This window comes from Meles meles, chromosome 16 (assembly GCF_922984935.1).
Source record: "Meles meles chromosome 16, mMelMel3.1 paternal haplotype, whole genome shotgun sequence".
In the NCBI taxonomy this organism is placed as follows: Eukaryota; Metazoa; Chordata; class Mammalia; order Carnivora; family Mustelidae; genus Meles; species Meles meles.
In genome coordinates, this window is record NC_060081.1 from 44,432,725 (window position 1) to 44,455,254 (window position 22,530).

The 22,530-nt window shown below is 38.4% G+C and overlaps 1 protein-coding gene across 5 annotated transcripts in view; it reads left to right on the plus strand.

The window, feature by feature from the left end:
- The window catches only part of TASP1 (taspase 1), a 287,466-nt gene that overhangs the window by 218,716 nt on the left and 46,220 nt on the right, over positions 1-22,530 (plus strand). For all 5 annotated transcript variants that reach the window (XR_006815397.1, XM_045981844.1, XM_045981845.1 and 2 more), the window contains one exon: positions 7,097-7,207. Coding sequence is in view for 4 of the 5 variants with exons in the window: in XM_045981844.1 (XP_045837800.1) it covers positions 7,097-7,207 (111 nt within the window). In the remaining variant the exon portion in view is untranslated. The remainder of the gene's footprint in view (positions 1-7,096; positions 7,208-22,530) is intronic.

The following is a 22,530-nucleotide window of genomic DNA, read 5'->3' on the forward strand; positions in this document are numbered from 1 at the left end:
TTTTTTTTTAAGACTTGGATATTTAAGCAATCTATTAGGGACATTTTTTTAAGGGTGAATGAAGCTTAATTTTTATTATGTCTTGATTAATCTTCTTTAGATATTTTATGCAACTTCTTACACATGTATTAATGGAACTTTGGATTGTCTTAATTTTTTTTAAGATTTTATTTATTTGAGAGAGAGAGAGCATGAGAGGGAGAAGGATCAGAGGGAGAAGCAGACTCCCTGCTCAGCAGAGAGCTTGATGTGAGACTCCATCCTGGGACTCCAGCATCATGACCTGAGCCGAAGGCAGTCACTTAACTAACTGAGCCACCCAGGCACCCCTTATTTTATTAATTTTTATCCCTAATTACCTAGATTGGTGTGAAAGTGCCTAAAATGTCACTCCCTGTTAATTTTTCTTTTCTTATGGGAAGAATAAGAAATAGTGTTTCCTTATATACAGAAACTGTTTAACATTTTACCTTGGAAAATTGATACCTTATCACCACTACTGAATGTTAATTGAACACTGGTTCTGGCTATTGTGGAAGGTTAACCAAGTAGTTACAGTAATAGATCTTGTTCAACATGACAATTTTGGAGAACCAGCAAAATGCTGAAGTGTCTTCCTACCCTCACTTTTACTCCCACCAAATGTTTAAATAGCTCTTCAGAGGTTGCCGAGTTCATATGTATAATTCAGTCCTTATAACAACCAGAAAAAATATCTTTTAATGTCCATAATTTATAATTTAAGAAGCTGAAGTATAGATTTTGAAAAAAAAATATTTCTTTCTTGAGAACGCATGGTTGCTACCCTAAGACTCAAAACAAGGCCTTCTGTGTGAGTATTTTCTTTTAAGTATCACAGTGATAATATGAAATCTGAGTACATTCCATGAAAAATTTGAAATCTTCAAATATACCCTAACCATTGTCTCATTAAATTATTGAATGGATGCATACTGAGAGTGAGGAGTCCTGATGTAGCTTCTGTGGTACCTTGGGAGCCCCATCTCCCTTCTCTGAATTAATATCCTGTCTTGTCATCTTCAGGGCCACACTGCAGTGGTGTAATTGGGAGGATATTTGTGTGTATGTGCGTGTTTGTATGCATGTGGTGTGTTGAGGAGGTTGGGGATAGGAGAAGGCAGTGAATAAGTGGAAGCATTTCATTAGTCACTAAAGGTGCTTTAAAGGTGAGATATCCTCATCCCAGAGAGCTGTGTCTGTATAAAAGGCACTGAGGATAGATTCCGTTCATGGGGAGAAAGGGATTCAGGAAGAATAGTTCACTACAGTAGGCCCAAGGGGAAATCTTGGAGAAATGGAATATAGGAAGCCCAATTTGGCTAAAGCATTTGGTGTGTAAAAATAAACAGGAAGATAAAGTAGGGAAGAGAGAAGAGGACTGTGCCAGGCTAAGGTATTTGGACATTGTTCTGTGGGCACTTGGGAACCATTGAAAGTTTTTGAATGGTGTAATGATGTACTCATAGCTGGGATGTATGCTTCTTACTAGAGTAAACTTTGATGTTTCTGTTTCCCATGTCCCCATATTCATTCTATGAACAGCCCTTTTGGTTCTACTTGCAGAATATATCCCAAACCCAGCTTCTACTGACAGTCTTCACTGCCAGCAGGCTCACTTCAGCCACTGTTATCTGTCAGTTAGGCTGCCACTGCACCTTCTTTAGTGACTTGCTGCTTCCATGCTTGCCCTGCCAATCCATTTCATACTAGAGAGTAACCTTTTGCAAGTATAAACAAGAACTATCATTTTCCTGGTTAAAGATTTCATCATCTTTTCATCACACATGCAGTTATAAAATCCAAACTCCTTGCTGTACCCACAAGGCCTTTTTAACCCTATGTGACCTGGTCCTGCCTCTCTTTGAATTTATGTTCTGCCCTCTCCCCTCTCCCTCACTCAGCTCTTACTACTCTAGTCTTGTATTTCCTAAACATCGAGGTTCCTTCTCACCTTAAGGTCTCTGCCTTTGATTGCTCATCTGTCTGGAATATTCTCCCGCAGATCCGCAGATCTTCACATGGTTAGCTCCTTAACTAAAGAGGCCTTTCCTGACTTTTGATGTGAAGTAGCCCTTGCTCAAGTCGTACCTTCTATCATTTACCAGCATTCGTTTTCTTCACAGTGCTTATCAGTAACTGGATGAATTTCTTCATTGACTTGTAAATGTACTTGTCCCCTATCCTGTTCAACTAGATGTGAGCAAGGACTTCATTTTTTTTTTCTCATTGCTACATCCCCAGTGCCTAGAAGAGTCCTGGCACATAGTACATATTAAATTAATTAATTGATTTAGAGATTTGAATGACTGGAGCAGGGAGCCTACTGCAGTGCTTTCAGTACAATGAGAGTATATTGAGGGTCTTGTCAGTGGAAATGAAGGGGCAGAGTCTAGCACAAGTACAGTCGTAAGGAGAACCGTTGGGATTTGACATGGTTTCATGTGTTGAGTCATACAAGGAGGAAGAGGTACAGAGTTTTGAGCTTGGATGAGCTGTTAGGAATCTAGGAAAAGTTCCTGGATTTGGTATGGAAAGGAACTGTTCTAGAGGTGTCAAGAGATTGAGTGCTGGTGGGGTGGAGGTTTCTAACAGCAGTTGGAATGTGAGCTTATCCAGAGTTTCCCTTTCCCTGAGAGGCGTTGCTGCAAAGCAAGCAAGGACTATGGGCTCAAAGAGTCATTAGGGAAAACCACATACTCTGCTCAACTGTAGCATGCCTATGGCAAGTCATTGAACCACTCTGAATGTTAGGTTCTTCATCTATAACATAAAAATACCTCATGGCACAGTAGTGTTGGGGAGGAAAATTTTCCTCTGTCCTTCAAAGATTCTTCCAGCTGGTTTAAGGATTAAATTGATATGAGGCTGATTTGCAGGAGAAAGTTAAATTTAATTTCATAATACAGGAACATCTTATACATGAGAGGTTCAAAGACAGAAAGGTACAATGACATATTTCTGTCATGCTGAGCTAAGGAATGGGATAGAGGCCTAGGGCTTTAAAGGGGAGGAGGACAATTCATAGGCAGTAAGAAGACAGATGTTTGGTAATTAGATATTTGCCCTGCCATACTGATAGGTTATTCAGATAAAATTTATTCCTAGTGATAATTCTAATTCTAGGAAAAAACCCCAACTTAGATTCTTCTAGGTAGTTAAGGATGAGGCAAAAGTTTCTTGGGCCCGCAGGGACTCGGCTGCCTTCAGCTCAAAAGAGTCCACATGCCAAAATGACACATTTTGGGGAGATTTGCTGTGACCCCCTCCTTCAGTGGCTCTGAAAATTAAACTATAGAACATGAAAGCATGGAACCAAGCCCTGATGCAGTGTCGTTTCTCAATGATTGTGAATTTCCCATCTCCTTCCCCCTTCTTTAAGAGGCTGAGGATTAAAACATTTAGTCCAGTTCCACAGTTTAACTTTGTGTTGTTTTTCTTTGCAAGGCAAAATAAGTAAGTGGTTTAAAAAGACAAACAATACCCCAGACTTAAAATGAAAATGAATGGTTCCCTGTTCCAACTCCAGTCCCCTTTTCCCCAGCTTCCTTTCCCCCGAGGCTACTACTCTTAACTCTCATAGCTATTTCTTTCAGAACTTAAATCTGTAATTCAACATAACACACTTGTACTATTGTTCCTTCAGTTTCCAATTATAGATATTATTTATATATCAAATTAAGATATCTTCATATTCAGGGGCGCCTGGGTGGCTCAGTGGATTAAGCCGCTGCCTTCGGCTCAGGTCATGATCTCAGGGTCCTGGGATCGAGCCCCGCATCGGGCTCTCTGCTCCGCAGGGAGCCTGCTTCCTCCTCTCTCTCTGCCTGCCTCTCTGCCTACCTCTCTGCCTACTTGTGATCTCTCTCTCTGTCAAATAAATAAATAAAATCTTTAAAAAAAAAAAAAAAAAAAAAAAAAAAAAAAAAAAAAGATATCTTCATATTCATACCAGGAAAGGCAAGGATTTAATTCCCCTATATTTCCAACCCCAAACCTACTCATACTACATGTACCATTCCTCTTTTTGATGTACTGTGTCCCCCTCCCTTTTTTTTTCCAGCTTGTCAGTATTGTGAGTTTATATTCTTGACTCCAGCTATTGACATCGGCACTACATAGTGTACTGTGATGCTGTTTCCTTTCTTACACAAATTCGTATTTTTTCTGCAGTTAATACTTGCCTCATTGTTTAGGTTTCTTTTTGTTTGTTTTTTTTATACCAATCACTTTTTATTATTATTATTTATTTATTTATTTGAGAGAGAGAGAGAGAGAGAGAGATCACAAATAGGCACAGAGGCAGGCAGAGAGAGAGGAGGAAGCAGGCTCCCCGCTGAGCAGAGAGCCTGATGCGGGGCTTGATCCCAGGACCCTGAGATCATGACCTGAGCTGAAGGCAGAGGCTTAACCCACTGAGCCACCCAGGCTCCCTATATCAATCACTCTTGATTGTCAAACTTCCCTCAAAATCTGAAACATTTCCTCTTAATGAATTCAAACCCAACATATATTCTGTAAGTTTGATTTATTTTCCTCTTGGAAATATCTTTCCAGCCTCCTCTGACTTCCTCCTCCAATTTGGACTGTCCACTTTCTAAACCTGCTACATAGTGCCGTCTGGGAATCTTTTTGTGTTCTCTTGTTTTGAATCGCCTGTTTCCAGATCTGATTTTCTTTCTCATTATGTATTCCTATTCCTTCACTTTGCCAAGGCACGTTCATCCTACCGCTTTCTGAGAAAGTATGTGGGAAGTAAATTCTTTGAGACTTTGTAGAGCTTTATTCTGTTTTCACACTTGACTGACATTTTGGCCTCATATAGAATTCTAGGTTGGAAATAATTTTCCTTTAGCATTTTGAGGAAGGTGCCTTCTGATCTTCTAGTTTGTTGAGAAATTTGATCCCATTATGATCCCCTTCCTTTCCATATGACTTTTTTTTCCACTTGGAAGTTTTTAAACTTTCCCTCTTTCTTCAATATTTTGATATTTCACAATGATATACCTCCATGGCAACTACATGAGTTGTTCTGGGATGTTTATGAGCCTTTTTAGTCCAGACACTTACCTTTCAATTCTTGGAAATGTTTTTGAATTATTTCTCTGAAATTTCGTTTCTTCTATGCTCTTTTTTTTTTTTTTTTAACTCCTGTTATTCAGATATTGGACCTTCTGGACTGTTCTTGTGATTTCTTGTACTCTCTCTCTTTTTATTTTTTCTTTCCTTTTGCTCAGTGGATTTCCCAAGTTTCCTCTGTGTTGCTTTTTAGTTTTGATCTCTGTCTTCTCTAGAGGCCTAACTGAAACAACTAGTGATCCTAGGTAATCTATACTTCTTTAACAGTTAAATACCAAAGAGTTGAACTGAAAACCTTCTGAATGAGTCATTCCTGTCATCTGAAAGCCGTCACTATAAGGCAGACTTTTTTAGGGTCTCTCAGGTAGATCTTTATTCTTGAGCTAGTTGTGTGGCTGAAAGGGAATTATCCAGTCTTTTGTTTGGAGGATGTCAGCCTGACTTCTTGTATCCTGGGAGCCTCTAGATAAAGGAGCTGGTTATTTCACTGTTTAGCATTAAGACTTCCACTTCCATATCCTATATTAACTGTGGAGCCTCTCTTCTGCCCTGTGCTGAGTCTGATGCCCCCAAAGACTCAAGTCCTTCTGTTTCATTCTCTCTAGAGAGTAAATATCCTGGCATCTTCTGGGTTAGGAAGAAGTAACTTCCTCTCTATGCAGGAATCTGGGGTTATAGATCAGGGGTTGGCAAACTATTTCTGAAAGGGCCAAAAAGTGAAGATTTTAGACATTTTGGGTTATATCATGGTCTCTATCACATACTCCTCTCCTTCTTGTCCTTTTTTTTTTTTTAAATAACCCTTTAAATTGTAAAATAAATGCTTATAGCTTGTAGACAGTACCAAAACACGTTGTAGACCAGACAAGTCATAGCTTACTGACTCCTGGTGTAGAGGGTCCTTTTGGACACTCTAAACCAGTCTTCATTTCAGCCCCACCGTGTATCCCTGCCTTCGGAGGAATTTGAAGTTTACAATTTCCAATTCTTTCTGAGTTTCTTGATAAAATTCGGTGATTTCTTATGGGTACCTCCCCCCAACCCAGTTTCAACCCTGTTCCACCATGAAAGCTTAGGTTTCTGTAGGTCTACTAGGTGAGCCAACTAATGTCCATCTTCTTTTCATTTTCTAAAAGGTCAGTTGTTTGTTTGTTTATTTGTTTGTTTTCTCATTTGCCTTTCTCTCCTCATTGGGCCATGCCTTTGTAAGGAGTGGAGATAAATATACGTGTTTAATTTATTAAGTTTAACCGGAAGCTTCCCCAAATCCAATTTGGTTGGTCTTTATTTTTACTACTTTCTTTGATAATGCTTGGGTTAATTTTGTATTTGTTCTCCACGTGTTTACTTGCTATGCCAGATGTTCAAAGAAGATGTCCTTGGTGAGGAAAAATGAGGGGTTTTAAAGTGTAGTGTTCTTGAGATGCTCACAATGGTTCAGTGTGTGAGATCCCAAAGAGGTCTGGTTGTTTCTAACCACCAAGCTCTTATAATAGAAATACAGTTTCACCCTTATTTGTGTAAACCGTCAGGATCATTTTTAAATGTTTGTAATAAAGTTTGTGGCTTATTGTTTAAAATTGAATTTAAGGTAGTAAATCAAAGCTTTTGGTGGCGTGTCCCTGACAGCAGGGAGAGCCTGGTAAGTGATCCCTAAGAGCTGATCAAAGAGATTTGCTGAGTATTTTTTCCTGTATTTGTGTTTTGGTCCTTTAATCTGATAGTGTTTCCAATTCCATTCTGAATAATGTAATGCACACTTCACCCCCACCCAAATCTTCTTGGCAGCATCTGGGATTGTCTTTGCCAAATGGCCCCTGTTTGGGCATAAGCCTGCATTTGCCATCAAGCCTATACAAGGCAAAAACAATGGTGGTTGTCAGAAAATGAGCATCTTTCAATATCTTATTCATACCACATTTTTATTCTTATAATCAAATGTAAATTGAAAATAAAAGTAAAATTCATGAAAAAATGACCATTTGCCATTCTTGTCTAGGTTCACCTTTCCTGGCCAGTGAAGATGGTGTGCTTGGAGGAGTGATTGTTCTCCGAACTTGCAGATGTTCTGCAGAATCTGACTCCTCCCAAGATAAGCAGACACTTCTAGGTAAGCTGGACATATACCTTATGTGTGTGTCTTTCTCTTTCATTTCTTCAAGATATGGAAAGTATTATGTCCTTAAATTAATAATGTTAAGGTATGGGAAGGCCAGAATGCTCTGCTGGTATCTACACATGTCTATTCTTCTGATCTTTTTGCATAGGTAAATATGTAAAAGATGAATATTCATTTTTAAATGTATGCTTAAAGCATATTTTTCAAATGGCCTTAGAACCTAGGACCTTTACTAAAGTCGAATATTAAGAACATTGAGACTGTGTATTTATTTCCTGCCTTGTTACACAAAACACTGGTGACCTATAACAGCATACACAGTAACAAACATAGAAAGAAGCTTCTTCCTGTTCCCCCTCCCAAAACGGAATCAGAACCATGTGAAGAGTTACTGGCCTAGGAATCTTTTCTGGCTCCATCACTTATTAGATATGACGCCTTTGTGCATTGGGTCTTACTGTTCTGTGCCACTTCCTCTTCTGTAAAATAAGGACATCTGTCCTGCCCTCCTCATAAAGCTGTGGTCAAGTGAGTGTTTTGCAGATTTGCAGATGTCCATCCAGATGTGCACTTTTGTGTCTATCCAAGTGTACCACTGGGGTTAAAAACCAGCCAGTCTTCCATTTTCCAAGGCACAAAGCTGTGGACTACCTCTGCCCATAGAGGGCCCTTTTTCTAATCCATTCATCTGTTATTTTTAATTGACTTTTTAATTAATTATATATATATCTTCAGGAAAGTACACGACTTATAACTGCAACTGCTTGATAAATTATTATAAACTGAACCCGCCCATGCAAGTAGCACACAGATTAAAAGCAGAACTTCACCACTAACTCCAAGCCCCCAGATAACCCACCTCCATTCTTTATCTCTCCAAAGTGAACCATTATGTTGACTTCTGACACCATGATTAGTTTCTCTGGGGTTTATATTTTATATAAATGGAACTACATGTATCTGATGTGCATGTTATATGTGGCAGTAGTTTGTTCATTTTTATTGCTGTGTGGTATTCCATTATACTGATACACCACTGTGTATTTATCCATTCTTCCCTAAGTATTTTTTTAGTATAAGTGTTGTAGATCATCGATAGGAACTGTTGAACTGTGGTTCAATCCTTTCTATAAATTTTCTTACAGAAGGTGTGAGGAGCCTGATCTATATTGTATGATTATTGTGAATTATTGGTACAAGTGAGTCTGTAAATTAGAAAACCAAGAATTTCTTATGAGTGTAGAAAAGTAGTTTTTCTATAGAAGCTGAAAGAACTTTCATAAAATTTTTGCCCAAATTCCTCAAAGAGGAAGAAAAATGCACTTTGGATTCTGACTACTAACCTCATCTCCGCCCCCCCCCCCACACACACCCAGCCCTTTTCTCTTTCCACCCACTATACTTGGTACCCAGGTTGCTCCCAAGAAATGTAGTTTAAATGACTGTCTTTGGTTAAAACAAGACAAATTCGCCATTTGCTTCTTTGGTATCTTAATTATTGTTGAATCCTTTGAAGAAATATTCCATACTTGCATAGAAGGGAGTTTGTAGGAGGATGTACCTGGGCCTTCCATAAAAATTCAGAATAATCCTTAGTACTGGGGGCCAATGGGAGCTAGTTATTAAAACTGCTTTATAGACTATTCCTAGGATGGATTATCAGTTCTTTACTGAGCCTGGACTCTTGCCCATTAGAGTTAATCCTGAAAATTATAAGGTTTTTTGGTTGTCATTTCATTTTTGGTGGTGTAGTATAGAAATGTATATTTAAGGGTAAACCATAGAATTTGAAATTATGTCAAATACTTTCAATCACCAAGGTAGTAATTTTTAAACTGATTCCTACTCTCTATTTCAAGAAGAAGAATGAAGTGTAAAGTGTGAATTTCTAAAGTAAGTGAAATCTTGCCATTTGTTAAAACTAACTAGAGGGATTAATGTCTGTGAAGTTTATCTACTAAAACCTTGTGAACATAGGCTAGTATCAGCTTGTAGATGATACCAACTACATGGATTTTTACATTTGTTCAAAAGAGTAATCTGTGTACGAAAGGATAGGAGAGGAGATGTGAAAGTCACCATGGTCACCCCAGTCCCAGAGCCACCAGTCTCTGGTTCTGGTTATTCTTGTTGGAAACATGTTCACTCTATAGAATAATTTCATGCTTCTGTTTCTTTTTTTTTTTTTTTAAGTTTTTTTTAATTTATTTATTTGACAGAGAGAAATCACAAGAAAGGCAGGCAGAGAGAGAGGAAGGGAAGCAGGCTCTCTGCTGAGCAGAGAGCCCGATGCGGGACTCGATCCCAAGACCCTGAGATCATGACCTGAGCTGAAGGCAGCGGCTTAACCCACTGAGCCACCCAGGCGCCCCATGCTTCTGTTTCTTGATTGGTCAATAGTTTGTGACTCCTTTTGGGAAAAAAAAAAAAAAATTAAGAATGTAGTTCACACCAGTTTCCACTCTCCTTTCCTCCTGACTTTCGTTAGACTTCTCCTCTAACTTGAAATCATAAATTTTAATTTTATTGCAACTGTAAAATACTATTTTTCTTCTTTTTTTCTTTTTTTTAAAGATTTTATTTATTTGACAGGCAGAGAGGCAGGCGGGGGGGTGGGGGGGGGAAGCAGGCTCCCTGCTGAGCAGAGAGCCCGATTCAAGGCTCAATCCCAGGACCCTGAGGTCATGACCCGAGCCGAAGGCAGAGGCCTTACCCACTGAGCCACCCAGGTGCCCCATGTAACATACTATTTCTTAATTTATTTCTTGATTTCTCACCTTTAGACAGTCTCTATCAACCATACCTCACCTCTTCGACTAAGTAAGTTCAGGAAAGTTCATGTGTTCTTTTTTCTTTCTTCCTTACTCCCAACCCTCACCTCAATCTCTAGCAATACTGTCTTGGTTATTAACATCCACATTCTGTTCTATACGTAACTTGTTTTCTACATCTTGATTAGAGGTTCTGAATAGTGCCAATTAGTAACCAACATTGGCAGTACCAAAACTATATATTATTCACTACAGATCCCAGTAGTAGATTGGACTCATAAGAAAATAAGAGTCTGTCATAAACCTCTGCCTGTAAAAGGAGAATATTTCAAACATCAAGGTCAAGTGGATTCTCCCATGCTATACCCTATCAGTTGCTCTGAAGCAGGCCACAACCTAATTTGCTTCATGTTTGGACCATGACTTCTCATTTATTGCCTTATAAAACCCTCATGAGAGCTTAACTTCACAAACTCATTGGCTGTGTAATGCTTAGTAATATCTAGTAATCAAGAGAGCTCAGAAGTCTTTCTTTTCTACAGTCCAAATAAGACAATTCCCAAAATCAAACAACAATAACAATTGTATTACTATAGTTTGGTCTATCATTTTTTATCCGAAGAATAGTATAATTAAAGTAGTCTCTACCTTGAGCTTTTTCTGTGCCCACTCTCTTTTCTGAAAATCCTAAGTAGTGTTTCCATATCACTGTAAGAGCAGTTTCAATCAAACCCCACTGTCACTTGGTGGAGTTTCCAGAAATCCATTACTGAACCTCTCCTTTTGACAAATATATCGATTAAAAGAGCCCCAGTAGGCCACTTCAAGGGTGGGATGACTCAAATACAGGGCACTTTCAAGGTTTTTCCTCTGTTCACTGATTCATGATTAGAATTGGTAAATCTCACATATGAAGGAATATTTAAAATCCTCTTGTTTGACCTTGTTACATGTGCTTTGTCCATAAATTGTTTGCAAGAGGTGGAGCTTGTTCCTCTCCCTTGAGACAGTCTTCCAAGGCCTAAGAATATGGCAGTGTGATAGTGTGTGACTTCTGAGGCTAGATCAGAAAAAGCATTGTGGCATCCTCCTTATTTTCCCACTCTCAGAAAGACCAGCTGCCTGGTGGGAGGGTTGGGGTAGCTGGGTGATGGACACTGGGGAGGGTATGTGCTATGGTGAGTGCTGTGAATTGTGTAAGACTGATGATTCCCAGACCTATACCCCTGAAATGAATAATACATTATATGTTAATATAAAGCCCGGCAGGGACAAAATAAACAAAAAATAGTAATAAAAGAAAGACCAACTGCCATGTTGTATGGATAGTAAGGCAACACTGTGGAGAGGTCCACATGGCAAAAAACTATGACCTCTTTCCAATAGCCAGCAAGGCATTGGGACTTCTTGCTAATACAGCCTCAGCTCTGAATGAACTTGCAGATGACTGTAGCAGCCTTGCACAGATTTCTTGACTGAATCTCATGAGGGAGAGTAGAGTGTAAGTCTCTAAGCAAGAATTACCCAACAAAGCCACTCCTGAATTCTTCACCCACAGAAACTGAGATAGTAAATGTTTGCTGTTTTAAATCACTCTATTTTGGGGTAATTTATGCCAAAATAGAAACTTTTAAATCCTCTCACTGCCAGATAGGCCTCTAGTTTGTCTTAAGAGCTACAGTAACAAATCAAGGTGCTCTGTTGCATTGTTAGGCAGCTGAGACTATCAGATTGCATGAGTAGATTCTGGTTTTCTTCTTTGGGGTCCTCTGAAACAAATGGGATCAGTGCCCTCCTATTTTGCAGTCCCTACTCACTCTTTTCTAGACTGTCTCCTTAGCTTCCCTGACTGTATTCCTCTCTCACCTCCATTCAGTCACCAGACTTCTTTCTCGCTGGCCCAGAGAACCTAATTATGGGCTCAGAAATGGGCAGTTAGGAGAGAAGCATGCCACCCCAAAGCAGAAAGGGCAAAAATGAGAACCTGACCTAATTGTGGCTTAGAGAGACCAATCCCAGGTTCAGAGAGATAGTGGTTAAAAGAAGGGCCACATAGGTATGTGTAATTAGTTTACTTTATGTCTAAGCTAAATGTTGAATAACTTTCTCTGTGTATTAAAGACAAAACCTGTATCTCTTACTATCACTCTCTGCTTTCAGTTTTTCTGTGAGCACACATCCACACTCCTGCCTCTGCTGGTCATTTCCCTAGAAGACAGATGGGAACTACTTAACTTGATGGGAAAGTCCTCCCCTGATCTAACCCCAGAACATGCTTTCATTGTCATTTCTAATTTAGTCCTTTCCTCTACCCAGCCTCAAAGCACCCAGTTCTGGCCATTCCAAATTGCTTGGTCTTCTTCCAGAGGGTCCTGTTTTTTCCTCCGTAACTTTCACATGCTTTTACCTGTGCTTGGAATGCCTTGGGCCAGTTACATTCCTTCTTTAAAGACCGAGGACAGATACGAATCTTCTTGGAATCCTTTGGAAACCCTTTCCCCAGGTGATTTCTTCTTCCTTGTGCTTTTTATTGCAACATGCAATTGGCATCTCTTATAACATTCACTATGACACTTCCTAGACGTGTGTTAAAGTGTCTATCCCTCTCTCTAGGCCAGCACCTCTTAAGCTTTTTTCTGAACACAGTTATTGACGGGAATAGATCACAGATCTCTGAGCCCCAGTGACTCACATGGAGGATCCAGGTGTTTAAAATATCTTTCCAAGTACTAGAAGATTCCACTGCCCCTGAGAATCACACCACCAGATTGTGAACCATTTGAGGGCCAGGACTGTGTCATATCCAACCTTGTACCCACCCTCCCTAGTAGGCTCCACTAATTATTAAATTAACAAATTACATGTCAAATGGAATTTCCTTATTGATTGAAATTTTAAATTGACACTCTTCTAGAAAAATGAAATGTTACATAAAATATCCTTACATGCTCTTAAAACAAAACAAAACCCGAACAAAACAGTATGGCTTGGAAATGTTGGATAATGATGAGTGTCTGGGAACAAGAAGATTTGAAGACAGTCAAAATGGATCACAGAAGATAGCCTCTGCAAATAGTCTTGTAAAAAGGACAGTTTGGGTGTGAATGTGTTTGCAACACCCATCCCTCCACCTCCCACTCCCCAGATCATGAGATGCTGGCAAAGCCTAGCCTACAAATCACTGCTTTAACGCAAAGCAAATGCTTCTCCCTGAAGTGAAACAGCTGAAAAGAATTAATTTTCTCTCCACTTTTAGAGAAAAAAACCCCAATATATATTTTACCTGCTGAAGTACAATTACATGTGCTTTCCGGGCCTTTACAGAAGAGCTTTATTGAGGTTGCTGTATATAGTATGGCAAATAATTGTGTAAACAAAGTCACATCAAGCCTCCCAGTAGAAAAAAGTGAGTCTTTTTCTGTTTTAAACTTGTGATTTGACACAAGTAATTAGAATATATGCAAATATATGGCATAAACAGCCAATCTCACATTATGGGTGCATTTCTGTCTTTATAGCTTGCCCTCACTGTGCTGGTGGGAGCCTGACAGACCTTGTGAAGTTCAGGTGTCCCTGCCTCAGAATGGTTGCTAGGAAGCAGTGAGTATGGGGATCAATGAGAAACAGGGTCCATATGTTTAAGGAAAATCATAAGCAATTCAGGATATGAGGCATAGGGCCTCTGAGAGGTTAAAAAAGACTGTTTTTGGCCAGTGTATTCTGTGCCACTGTTGGGAGTCCTTCATCCTAAATAGATGTGAAGCACACAGTTCTGCCCGAGCCTGATCATCTGATGAACACTTACGGTAAATTGTTACTCCCCCATTAAGTTCCCCTCACCTTACATAGAGAATAACTCCAGGTTTCTTATTATCCAGGGATATGTTCATTTTGCTGATAATTAAGTGTTGTACGTGATTTTGCTTCCAGTTGTCCAGCTACCCCTTCTTTCCCTGTTTTTCCTCTTAACTATGAAATGTTTCATGTATTTTTAAAAAGAATGTAATAAATTTGTAAGTTATGAAGGATGATAATAAAATGAACACCTGTGGACCTGCCACCCAGCTTAAGAAGTTGCCCATTACCCATCTCTTTGAAGCCTTCATGTGGGCCTGACTTTATATAAATGATATGATAAATGGTATGTGATACTATTTCTTCTGTGAGAATTTTTTCAGTTTCTTACATAATTATTTGGAAGAATAATGAATCCTTCTATCATTTTGGACTTAGCTCTAGCAAATTAAACTGCTCTTCACTCGCCAAGTAGAACTTAAATGTGGCATTCCTGCAAAGTTCTTTACCAAGTACTCTTTTTGTCACTGTTACCAAAACATGCTATGGTTTAAAAATAAAAAAAATGTTAGATTGAGTTGATGGTTCCTGGAACATTAAAAAGATAAAAGGTCATTTTACTGTAAGTTAAAATTCCAAACTGCCTTTGGTTTTACTGGCATTAAAATTTTGGCGAGCACCCATAAACACATGCACTTCAAAGGAGCTTCATTCCAGGGGCCCCAGCAGTATCACTGATTTCCATTTCATGGCACATGCCACCATGAGCACTTATGACTAGGCATTCTGTTGGGCTCACATGATCATAAAAATAACTCCCAGAGAGAAAGCAAATTAGCTATTAGGTTGGTAGTGGAAAAAGAGGTACCGATGGATGCTTATCTAATGTTAATAACTTGTCTTAGAAATGTAACTAAAACTTTGTTCTATAAGGGGGTCCAGTGCCATGGTTGGAAGCTTTTTTTTTTTTTTTTTAATTTTTATTTAAGTTCCAGTTAGCATACACTGTAGTATTGGTTTCAGGTGTACAATGCAGTGATTCAACACTTCCATACAACACTGGAGGAAATGGGTAGAAACTTATCTCTTTAGTGCCTCAGCAATGCTTTGCAATTGTTACATCTTCACTATAGTCTTAAGATAGAAGCTGAAGTTTTGATTCTTTTTTTTTTTTAAAGATTTTTTATTTATTTGACAGGCAGAGATCACAAGTAGGCAGAGAGGCAGAGAGGCAGAGAGGGGCCGGGGGAAGCAGGCTCCCCACTGAGCAGAGAGCCCGATGTGGGGCTTGATTCCAGAACTCTGGGATCATGACCTGAGCCGAAGGCAGAGGCTTTAAACCACCAAGCCACCCACGCGCCCCTGATGTTTTGATTCTTATTTAAGGATAAGATGGAGGGAAGCAAGTTAAGTAGTTATTCTTAAATGCAAAGTAAATAGGCAGACATGATATTTAAACTTTTCAACAATAGAGCTGCATTAATCTATTGAGGTAGTGCTCTGAGATTTATATTTTTCAGAATTAGTTATTTTTAAGAACAAAGAGATGTTGATTATAAATAGCTATAATCTGCTTTGTTTGCTTTATAAAAGAACTTTTTTCCTTATTTTTTATTTTTATTTTTTAAAAAGATTTTATTTATTTATTTGACAGAGAGAGAACACAACAGCGAGAAAGGGAACACAAGCAGGGGGAGTAGGAAAGGGAGAAGCAGGCTTCCCGCTGAGCAGGGAGCCGGACCCAGGACCCTGGATCATGACCTGAGCTGAAGGCAGATGCCTAATGACTGAGCCACCCAGACACCCCTACTTTTTTTCCTTTAAATATCACTAATATACTTTTTTAAAAATTAGAAATGGATGTTTATCTGTAATTTTTTCTCCATCATAAGAAGCATAGTTCTAGCTGTAATCTAACTATGTAGTATTTTTTTTGCCACAAAAATTTTCCATTTGATATAAAGAATACAGAGATTTATGAACAGAAGTCTAGTGATTATGTAATTCTTATTACTGTGGTTCTCCTAAAACTCTCAGAAAAACATTTTGGCAAATTTTATAGTCAATTTTCATCTGCTCAAAGGGTAATAGGGATGACTCTAACATGAAATAAATCCTAAAAAAATATTTGTTGAATGAATGAAATCATGTTTCAGTAAAACTTGTTTCACTGAATGCTTTTCTGTTCGGCAGAGAACTTCCGTGTTCTAGCCAGTGGCCTCTCTTTCCAGCAGTTTTTAATACAGTAAAATGATAAAAGGGGTACCTAGGTGGCTCAGTCAGTTAGATGTCTGGACTCTTGATTTCGGCTCAGGGTTGTGGGATCGAGCCTCGAGTCAGGCTCCACCAGTGGGGAGTCTGCTTGAGATTCTTTCTTCCCTTCTCCCTGTGCCCCTCCCCCCACTCATGCTCTTTCTCTCTCAAATCAATAACTCTAAAAATAAATAAATAAAATGATTAAAAAGGGAAGAGAACGAAATTGTCCTTTGAGGTTTATATTACTATTTGATCAACATTCCTTCTTCCTTTTCAGTCAACATCCTTCTTTAGTCTTGAACAAAATCAGAGTGAGCCTTGGAAAGAGAAAACAGTTCTTTTCTTGGCTTAGTATAACCAGGACTCTATAGAACTTCAATCCCATCCCTCCTACAGTTCAGTGGTGAAAGCTTTTCAGAGAGGTGAGCCAACTCAAAGCTACTTAATGGCCACAGTGAAACACACAAGATATGAATCTTAATGATTCTGTGTCAGGACAGTAAAGCATCCCTGTATGAACCACATTCTAGGTTATAAAGAACTTAACAACCAGGAGGAAAAATCTACAGAGATAAGAGGAGGCTCTTCTATTTATAGTTCCTCATTCTTCCCATTTTAAAAATGAGCTTATCTTTATTTAATAAGACATAACTTAAAGAACTGTGCAAAATGTCTGAGGATAGGCCATTTCACCTAAGTCTAAGAAGCAGCAGCTGACTTGGCAATTGTCCAGCCCAAGACGGTTCTGATTTTAAAGTTTTGTTTTCCGTGCAAGAAAGTCTGGGATGTGAAGCCAGGCAGAGGGGTTTTAAATGGGTGTGGGAGCCAGTGCAGCTGGGGGTTGTTAACAACAATTGGAGAACAACAATTTTTTTAAAGGGGTGGCTGAGAACTTCTCTCTGGCTAGAAAAGAGAATCCGATTGGTAGAGAAAACTTGCTTGCAACCCTAGTAGATCAATTTTGTTTGCTTTAACAGATGACCTATGAATCATTTTGAAAGAGAAAGACGTCCTGGTGGGGAGCATCTTGCAAGGGGGTGGTGGTGTAGCTCTACTATTAACTAGTGAAAGCTGCGATTTAAGTGTCACTAGGAGTCAAAGCCTTGCACAGGGGCTAAAAGCTGTCTCATATAGTGAAAGTATGTTAAGACTAAAGTAGAACTACTATGAGCGTTATACTTGTGGGTGAATTTATTTATTCCAGTGCATTAAATGCAGCTTTCCAGAAAAGATAACCTCTAAGATTATGTGCAAATCCATTTCAGATGTGCCTGTAATACCATTAACCTGTCATCTTTTTTTTTAAAAAGATTTTATTTATTTATTTATTTGAAGAGAGAGAGCAGGAGAAGGAACAGGAAGGGACAAGCAGACTATGTGCTGAGTGAAGAGCGTGATGCAGGACTTGATCTTACAACCCTGAGATCATGACCTGAGCCAAAATCAAGAGTCCGTTGCTCAACTGACTGAGCCGTCCAGGAGCCCCTAAACATGTCATTTTTGAGTAGCACATGAACAGCACATCCCACTTAACCCTTTCTCTGGCATGGGAACAGGGTTGGTGCTATTGGCCTTTTTTCACATCACACTTATGTGATATGATGTGTTGTCAAGTCACTTCGTAGAGAAGAAGCTTGCCAAATCCCTGTGACCATCTTTCACATGTTAAACCCATTCAGGAATCTATTTTAGCATGGCTTTGGGGGCTCTAAAGTTTTCTGATGGAGGTCTTTTCATGGTCTGGTCATTTTCAGTAGCCTCACAATGCCTGGGCTTTGGCTTTCTTTATTTATTTGAGTGGGGGGGGGCAGGGGCAAAGGAAGAGGGAATCTTGAGCAGACTCTCTGCTGAGCACAGAGCCCAACTCTTGGCTCAATCCCAGGACCCAGGGATCATAACCTGAGTGGAAACCAAGAGTTAGTTGGGTACTCAACTGACTGAGCCACCCAGGTGCCCCTTGGACTTTGACTTTCTAAAAATCAGTAGGCTTTTCAAATTAGTAGTTGAGATGTAAGCAGTGGCCAGCCATTCGCAAAGAAACCTGGCACTTTCCCACACTCAGATATGTCATTTTGGGCCATTCATTTATCCTAAATATTGCTTTAGTTCATGATTCTCTACATGGAATAATTATACATGGAAAAAAAACAGTACTATAATATAATATCTGCCTGGTTTGCAGTATTATTATTATTAGAATCATTTCTTAATACTCTTACCATAAATTCCCATTTTAGATGTATGAAACAATTTCAAATTTAATCCCTAAAATCAAGAAACAAATTATAGACTTCTAGATATTACTCATGATAAGAAATGCTACTCCTATTATTTTTTGCCTCTATGTAACTATATTTGAGCTAACTTTATACTACTCTTTACCCGGTCTTAATTGTAAATTAGGACTTAATTAAACAGTTATAAAAGTTTGTGATACAAACTGCCCTTGAGACAATAAATGTTTTCTTTTTTTTTTTTTAAGATTTTATTTATTTGACAGAGAGAGATCACAAATAGGCAGAGAGGCAGGTAGAGAGAGAGAAAGTGAGAGGAGGAAGCAGGCTCCCTGCCTAGCAGAGAGCCCGATGCGGGACTCGATCCCAGGACCCTGAGATCATGACCTGAGCTGAAGGCAGAGGCTTAACCCACTGGGCCACACAGGTGCCCCCAATAAATGTTTTCTGCTCATTTTAAAAAATATAGTGATATTGGTATTTTAAAATTTCTAACAGGAATAAATTTTTGTTTTGTTTTAATTGCTCTTTAAACATAATAGGTTTTGCCCTAAATGTATGTGCCCAGTGTAAATTTATGAAGGGACTTATTCACGGTTCTTTGTAAGATTTGGTCATATGTTAGGTAGTCATGAGACTTGAAATTGTTTGAAAGCACTAGATCATTTCACATCATAATAAAGCATTCTCATGAAGGATAATTAAAAATATATGGTAACACCTCATTACATCAAATTTCAGAAGTTCAGAATGTCATAATCTAAATAAGGAAGAAATTCTTAACAGATAACATAGATTGAAATTCCTGGGGGCATTTTTAAAAAAATAGGAAATAAACCAAAATAGGACAAAATTCAGAAGTTTTGGGAAAGGATATATGGTGAAAAATAGATTGTGCTCCATTAAACTCCCTTAACCAAACACTTCTCATATTTATAGTAGCAGCTATTGTTGCCACTTCCTAAAATGTTCTTCCAGAGAGATCCCATATATTTACAAACATATTCTTCCATGGTCCCCTTTTATTTTCTTCCACAAAAATGGCAGCACCATCTCTATATCATTGTCTACCTTGTCTCTTATTTTAGATAAACTATGTATCTTGTAAGTAAGTGTTTTTTCAAACTGAAGCCTATTATATTAATGAGGTCTGGAGTCAGTTTAGTAAGTCATAGACAGAATCTTTTAAATCAGTGGATATAATATAAGGAACCCAATAGTATAAACCAATGCATGGTAAGTAAAAGGGTAGGTATTATTTTGTGAAATTTCATTTATAAAGAAATATATGTACTAAGTGACAACATGTGGGACTTTTTAATTTTGTTTTTGTTATATTGTGATTCATGGTCAAAAAGTTTGAAAAATACTCAATGTAGATGGTTCCATATCTGCCATGTAGAGCTTCTTCCTTTGTTTTTAATTGTTCCATGGTATTCCACTATGTAGAGTAACGTAGTTATTTATATATACTCCCACCAATAGGCAACTGAGCTATTTCCAGTTTCTTCCTAATTAAAACTACTTCAGTGAGTATCTCTGTAAATACTTATACATATAAAAGCATATCTATAGAATAATTACCTAGAAGAATTACTAGGTGAAAGAGTACATCATTTTAATAACTACAGTCAGTCCTCAACATTTGCAGATTTCATATTTGCTGATTTTCCTACTTGCTGAAACTTATTTATAATTTCAAAATCAGTACTCCTGATACTTTCACAGTCATTTGTTGGCACATGCAGAGTGGTGAAGAATTTGTCACCCGATATGCACATTCCCAGCTGAGGTGAATAAGGTGATGCTCTGCCTTCATGTCTCAACTCTCATAACTGTAAAGAAGCTCTTTGTAACCTGTTTAATGCCATGTTCTTCACATTTCTGTACCTTTGCTGATGACTTCACTGTTTAAAATGGCCCTGAAGCAGCTCAGCAACACCATCAAGTATAATAACATTCATGTTATTGGAATCCCAGAAGAAGAGAAAGAAGAGGGGACAGAAAATTCACTTGAAGAAATAATAGCTGAAAAGTTCCTGAATCTAGGGAAGGAAATAGAAATCCAGGTCCAGGACATACAGAGATTCCGCCCCCCCCCCCAAACCAAGATCAACCCAGGGAGGTCCATACGAAGACATATCATAATTAAGATGACAAAAAGTAATGACACAGTGAGAATTTTAAAAGCAGCAAGAGAGAAGAAAGCAGTTACAAACAAGGGAAACCTCCATTGAGGCTATCAGCTGATAGCCTTTACAGCCTTTATAGCCTTTACAGGCCAGAAAGGAGTAGCGATATATTCAAAGTGCTGAAAGGAAACAGTCTACAGCCAAGAATACTCTCCAGCAAGGCTGTCATTCAGAATATAAGGAGAGATAAGGAGTTTCCCAGACAAACAAAAGTTAAAGGAGTTCATGACAACTCAACCAGCCCTACAAGAAATGTTAAAGGAGATTCTTTGAGTTGAATGTAAAGACCGTAAACAAGAGTAAGAAAAGTAGGATGCACAAAAGTGGTAAAAATAAGTATATCTATAAAAATCAGTCAGGGGAACCACAAAATAAAAGGATGTAAATGTGGGGGAGGAGAGGAGTAAAAAATGAGTTCAATTGTAAGTGACCATCAACTTAATATAGACTCCAATATTCAGAGAGTGTTATATACAAACCAAAAGGTAACCAAAAATCGAAAACCAGTAATAGATTTGCAAAAAATAAAGAGAAAGGAATCCAAGTATATCACTAAAGAAAGCCAACTAACTGCAAGAGAAGAGATCTAGAGAACAGAGGAAAGCTACAAAAACAATCATAAAAACAAGTAGCAAAATGGCAACAAATGCATACCTAACAGTAATTACTTTGAATGTAAATGGACTAAACACACCAATCAAAAGACATAGGGTGATGGAATGGATAAAAAAAAATAAAGGCCCATCTATATGCTGCCTACAAGAGATTCATTTCAGACCTAAAGGCACATATGGATTGAAAGTGAAGGGATGGAGAAACCTCTACCACATGCAAATGCATGTGAAAAGAAAGCCAGGGTAGCAATAGTTCTATAGGACAGAGGAGTTTTTGTTTTTGTTTTTGTTTTTTTTTTAAAGAGAGGGAAGAGACCACACTGACAAGGGAGAGCAAGAGAGAATCCCAAGCTGACTCCACACCCAGCGTGGAGCCCAATGTGGGGCTTAATCCCACGACTCCAAGATCATGACCTGAGCTGAAATCAAGAGTTAGACATTTAACTGACTGAGCCACCCAGGCACCCCTGGGCCAAAATAGACTTCAAAACAAGAGACAGACACTATATAATCATTAAAGGCACAATCCAACAAGAACATATAACAATTGTAAATATGTAACCTCATGGGAGCACCCAAATACTTTAAGCAGTTAATAACAAACATAAAGGAAGTAATCAATGGACATTAGTCCAAACATCTGTCCAATTACATCAGTGGGCATCTATACAAACAGAACACCATCCAAACAGAAAAGCAACAAGGAAACAGTGGCTTTGAATGACACACTGGACCGGACAGATTTAACAGATAAATTCAGAACATTCCATCCTAAAACAGCAGAATACACATTCTTTTCAAGGGCGCATGGAACATTCTCCAGAATAGATCACATGTTAGCCCACAAAACAAATCTCAACATGTTCAAAGAGATTGAAGTCATTCCATGCATTTCTTGTCACCACAATGCTATGAAACTAGAAATCAACCACAAGAAAAAAATCTGGAAAGAGAACAAACGTGGAGGTTAAATAACATGGTACTAAATAATGAATGGGTCAACCAAGAAATCACAGAGGGAATGAAAAAAAAAACCATGGAAACAAATTGAAATGAAAACACGACAGTGTGAAATGTTTGGGATGCAGCAAAAGCTGTTTTAAGAGGAAAGGTTAATAGCAATACAGGCCTACCTCAAAAAGCAAGAAGAATCTCAAATAAACAACCTAACCTTATGCCTAAAGAAGCTGGAAAAAGAAGAATAAATGAAATCCCAAACCCACAGAATGAAATAAATAATAAATATTAGAGCAGAAATAAATGAAATATAAACTAAAAACAACAATGATGACAACATTAGAACAGATTGGCGAAAGCAGGAGCTAGTTCTTTGAAAAGATCAACAAAATGGATAATCATTAGTCAGACTCATCAAAATGAGAGGGAGGATGCCTTGTTAGCTCAGTTAATTGGGCACCCAACTCTTGATCTGAACTCAGCTCTTGACCTCAG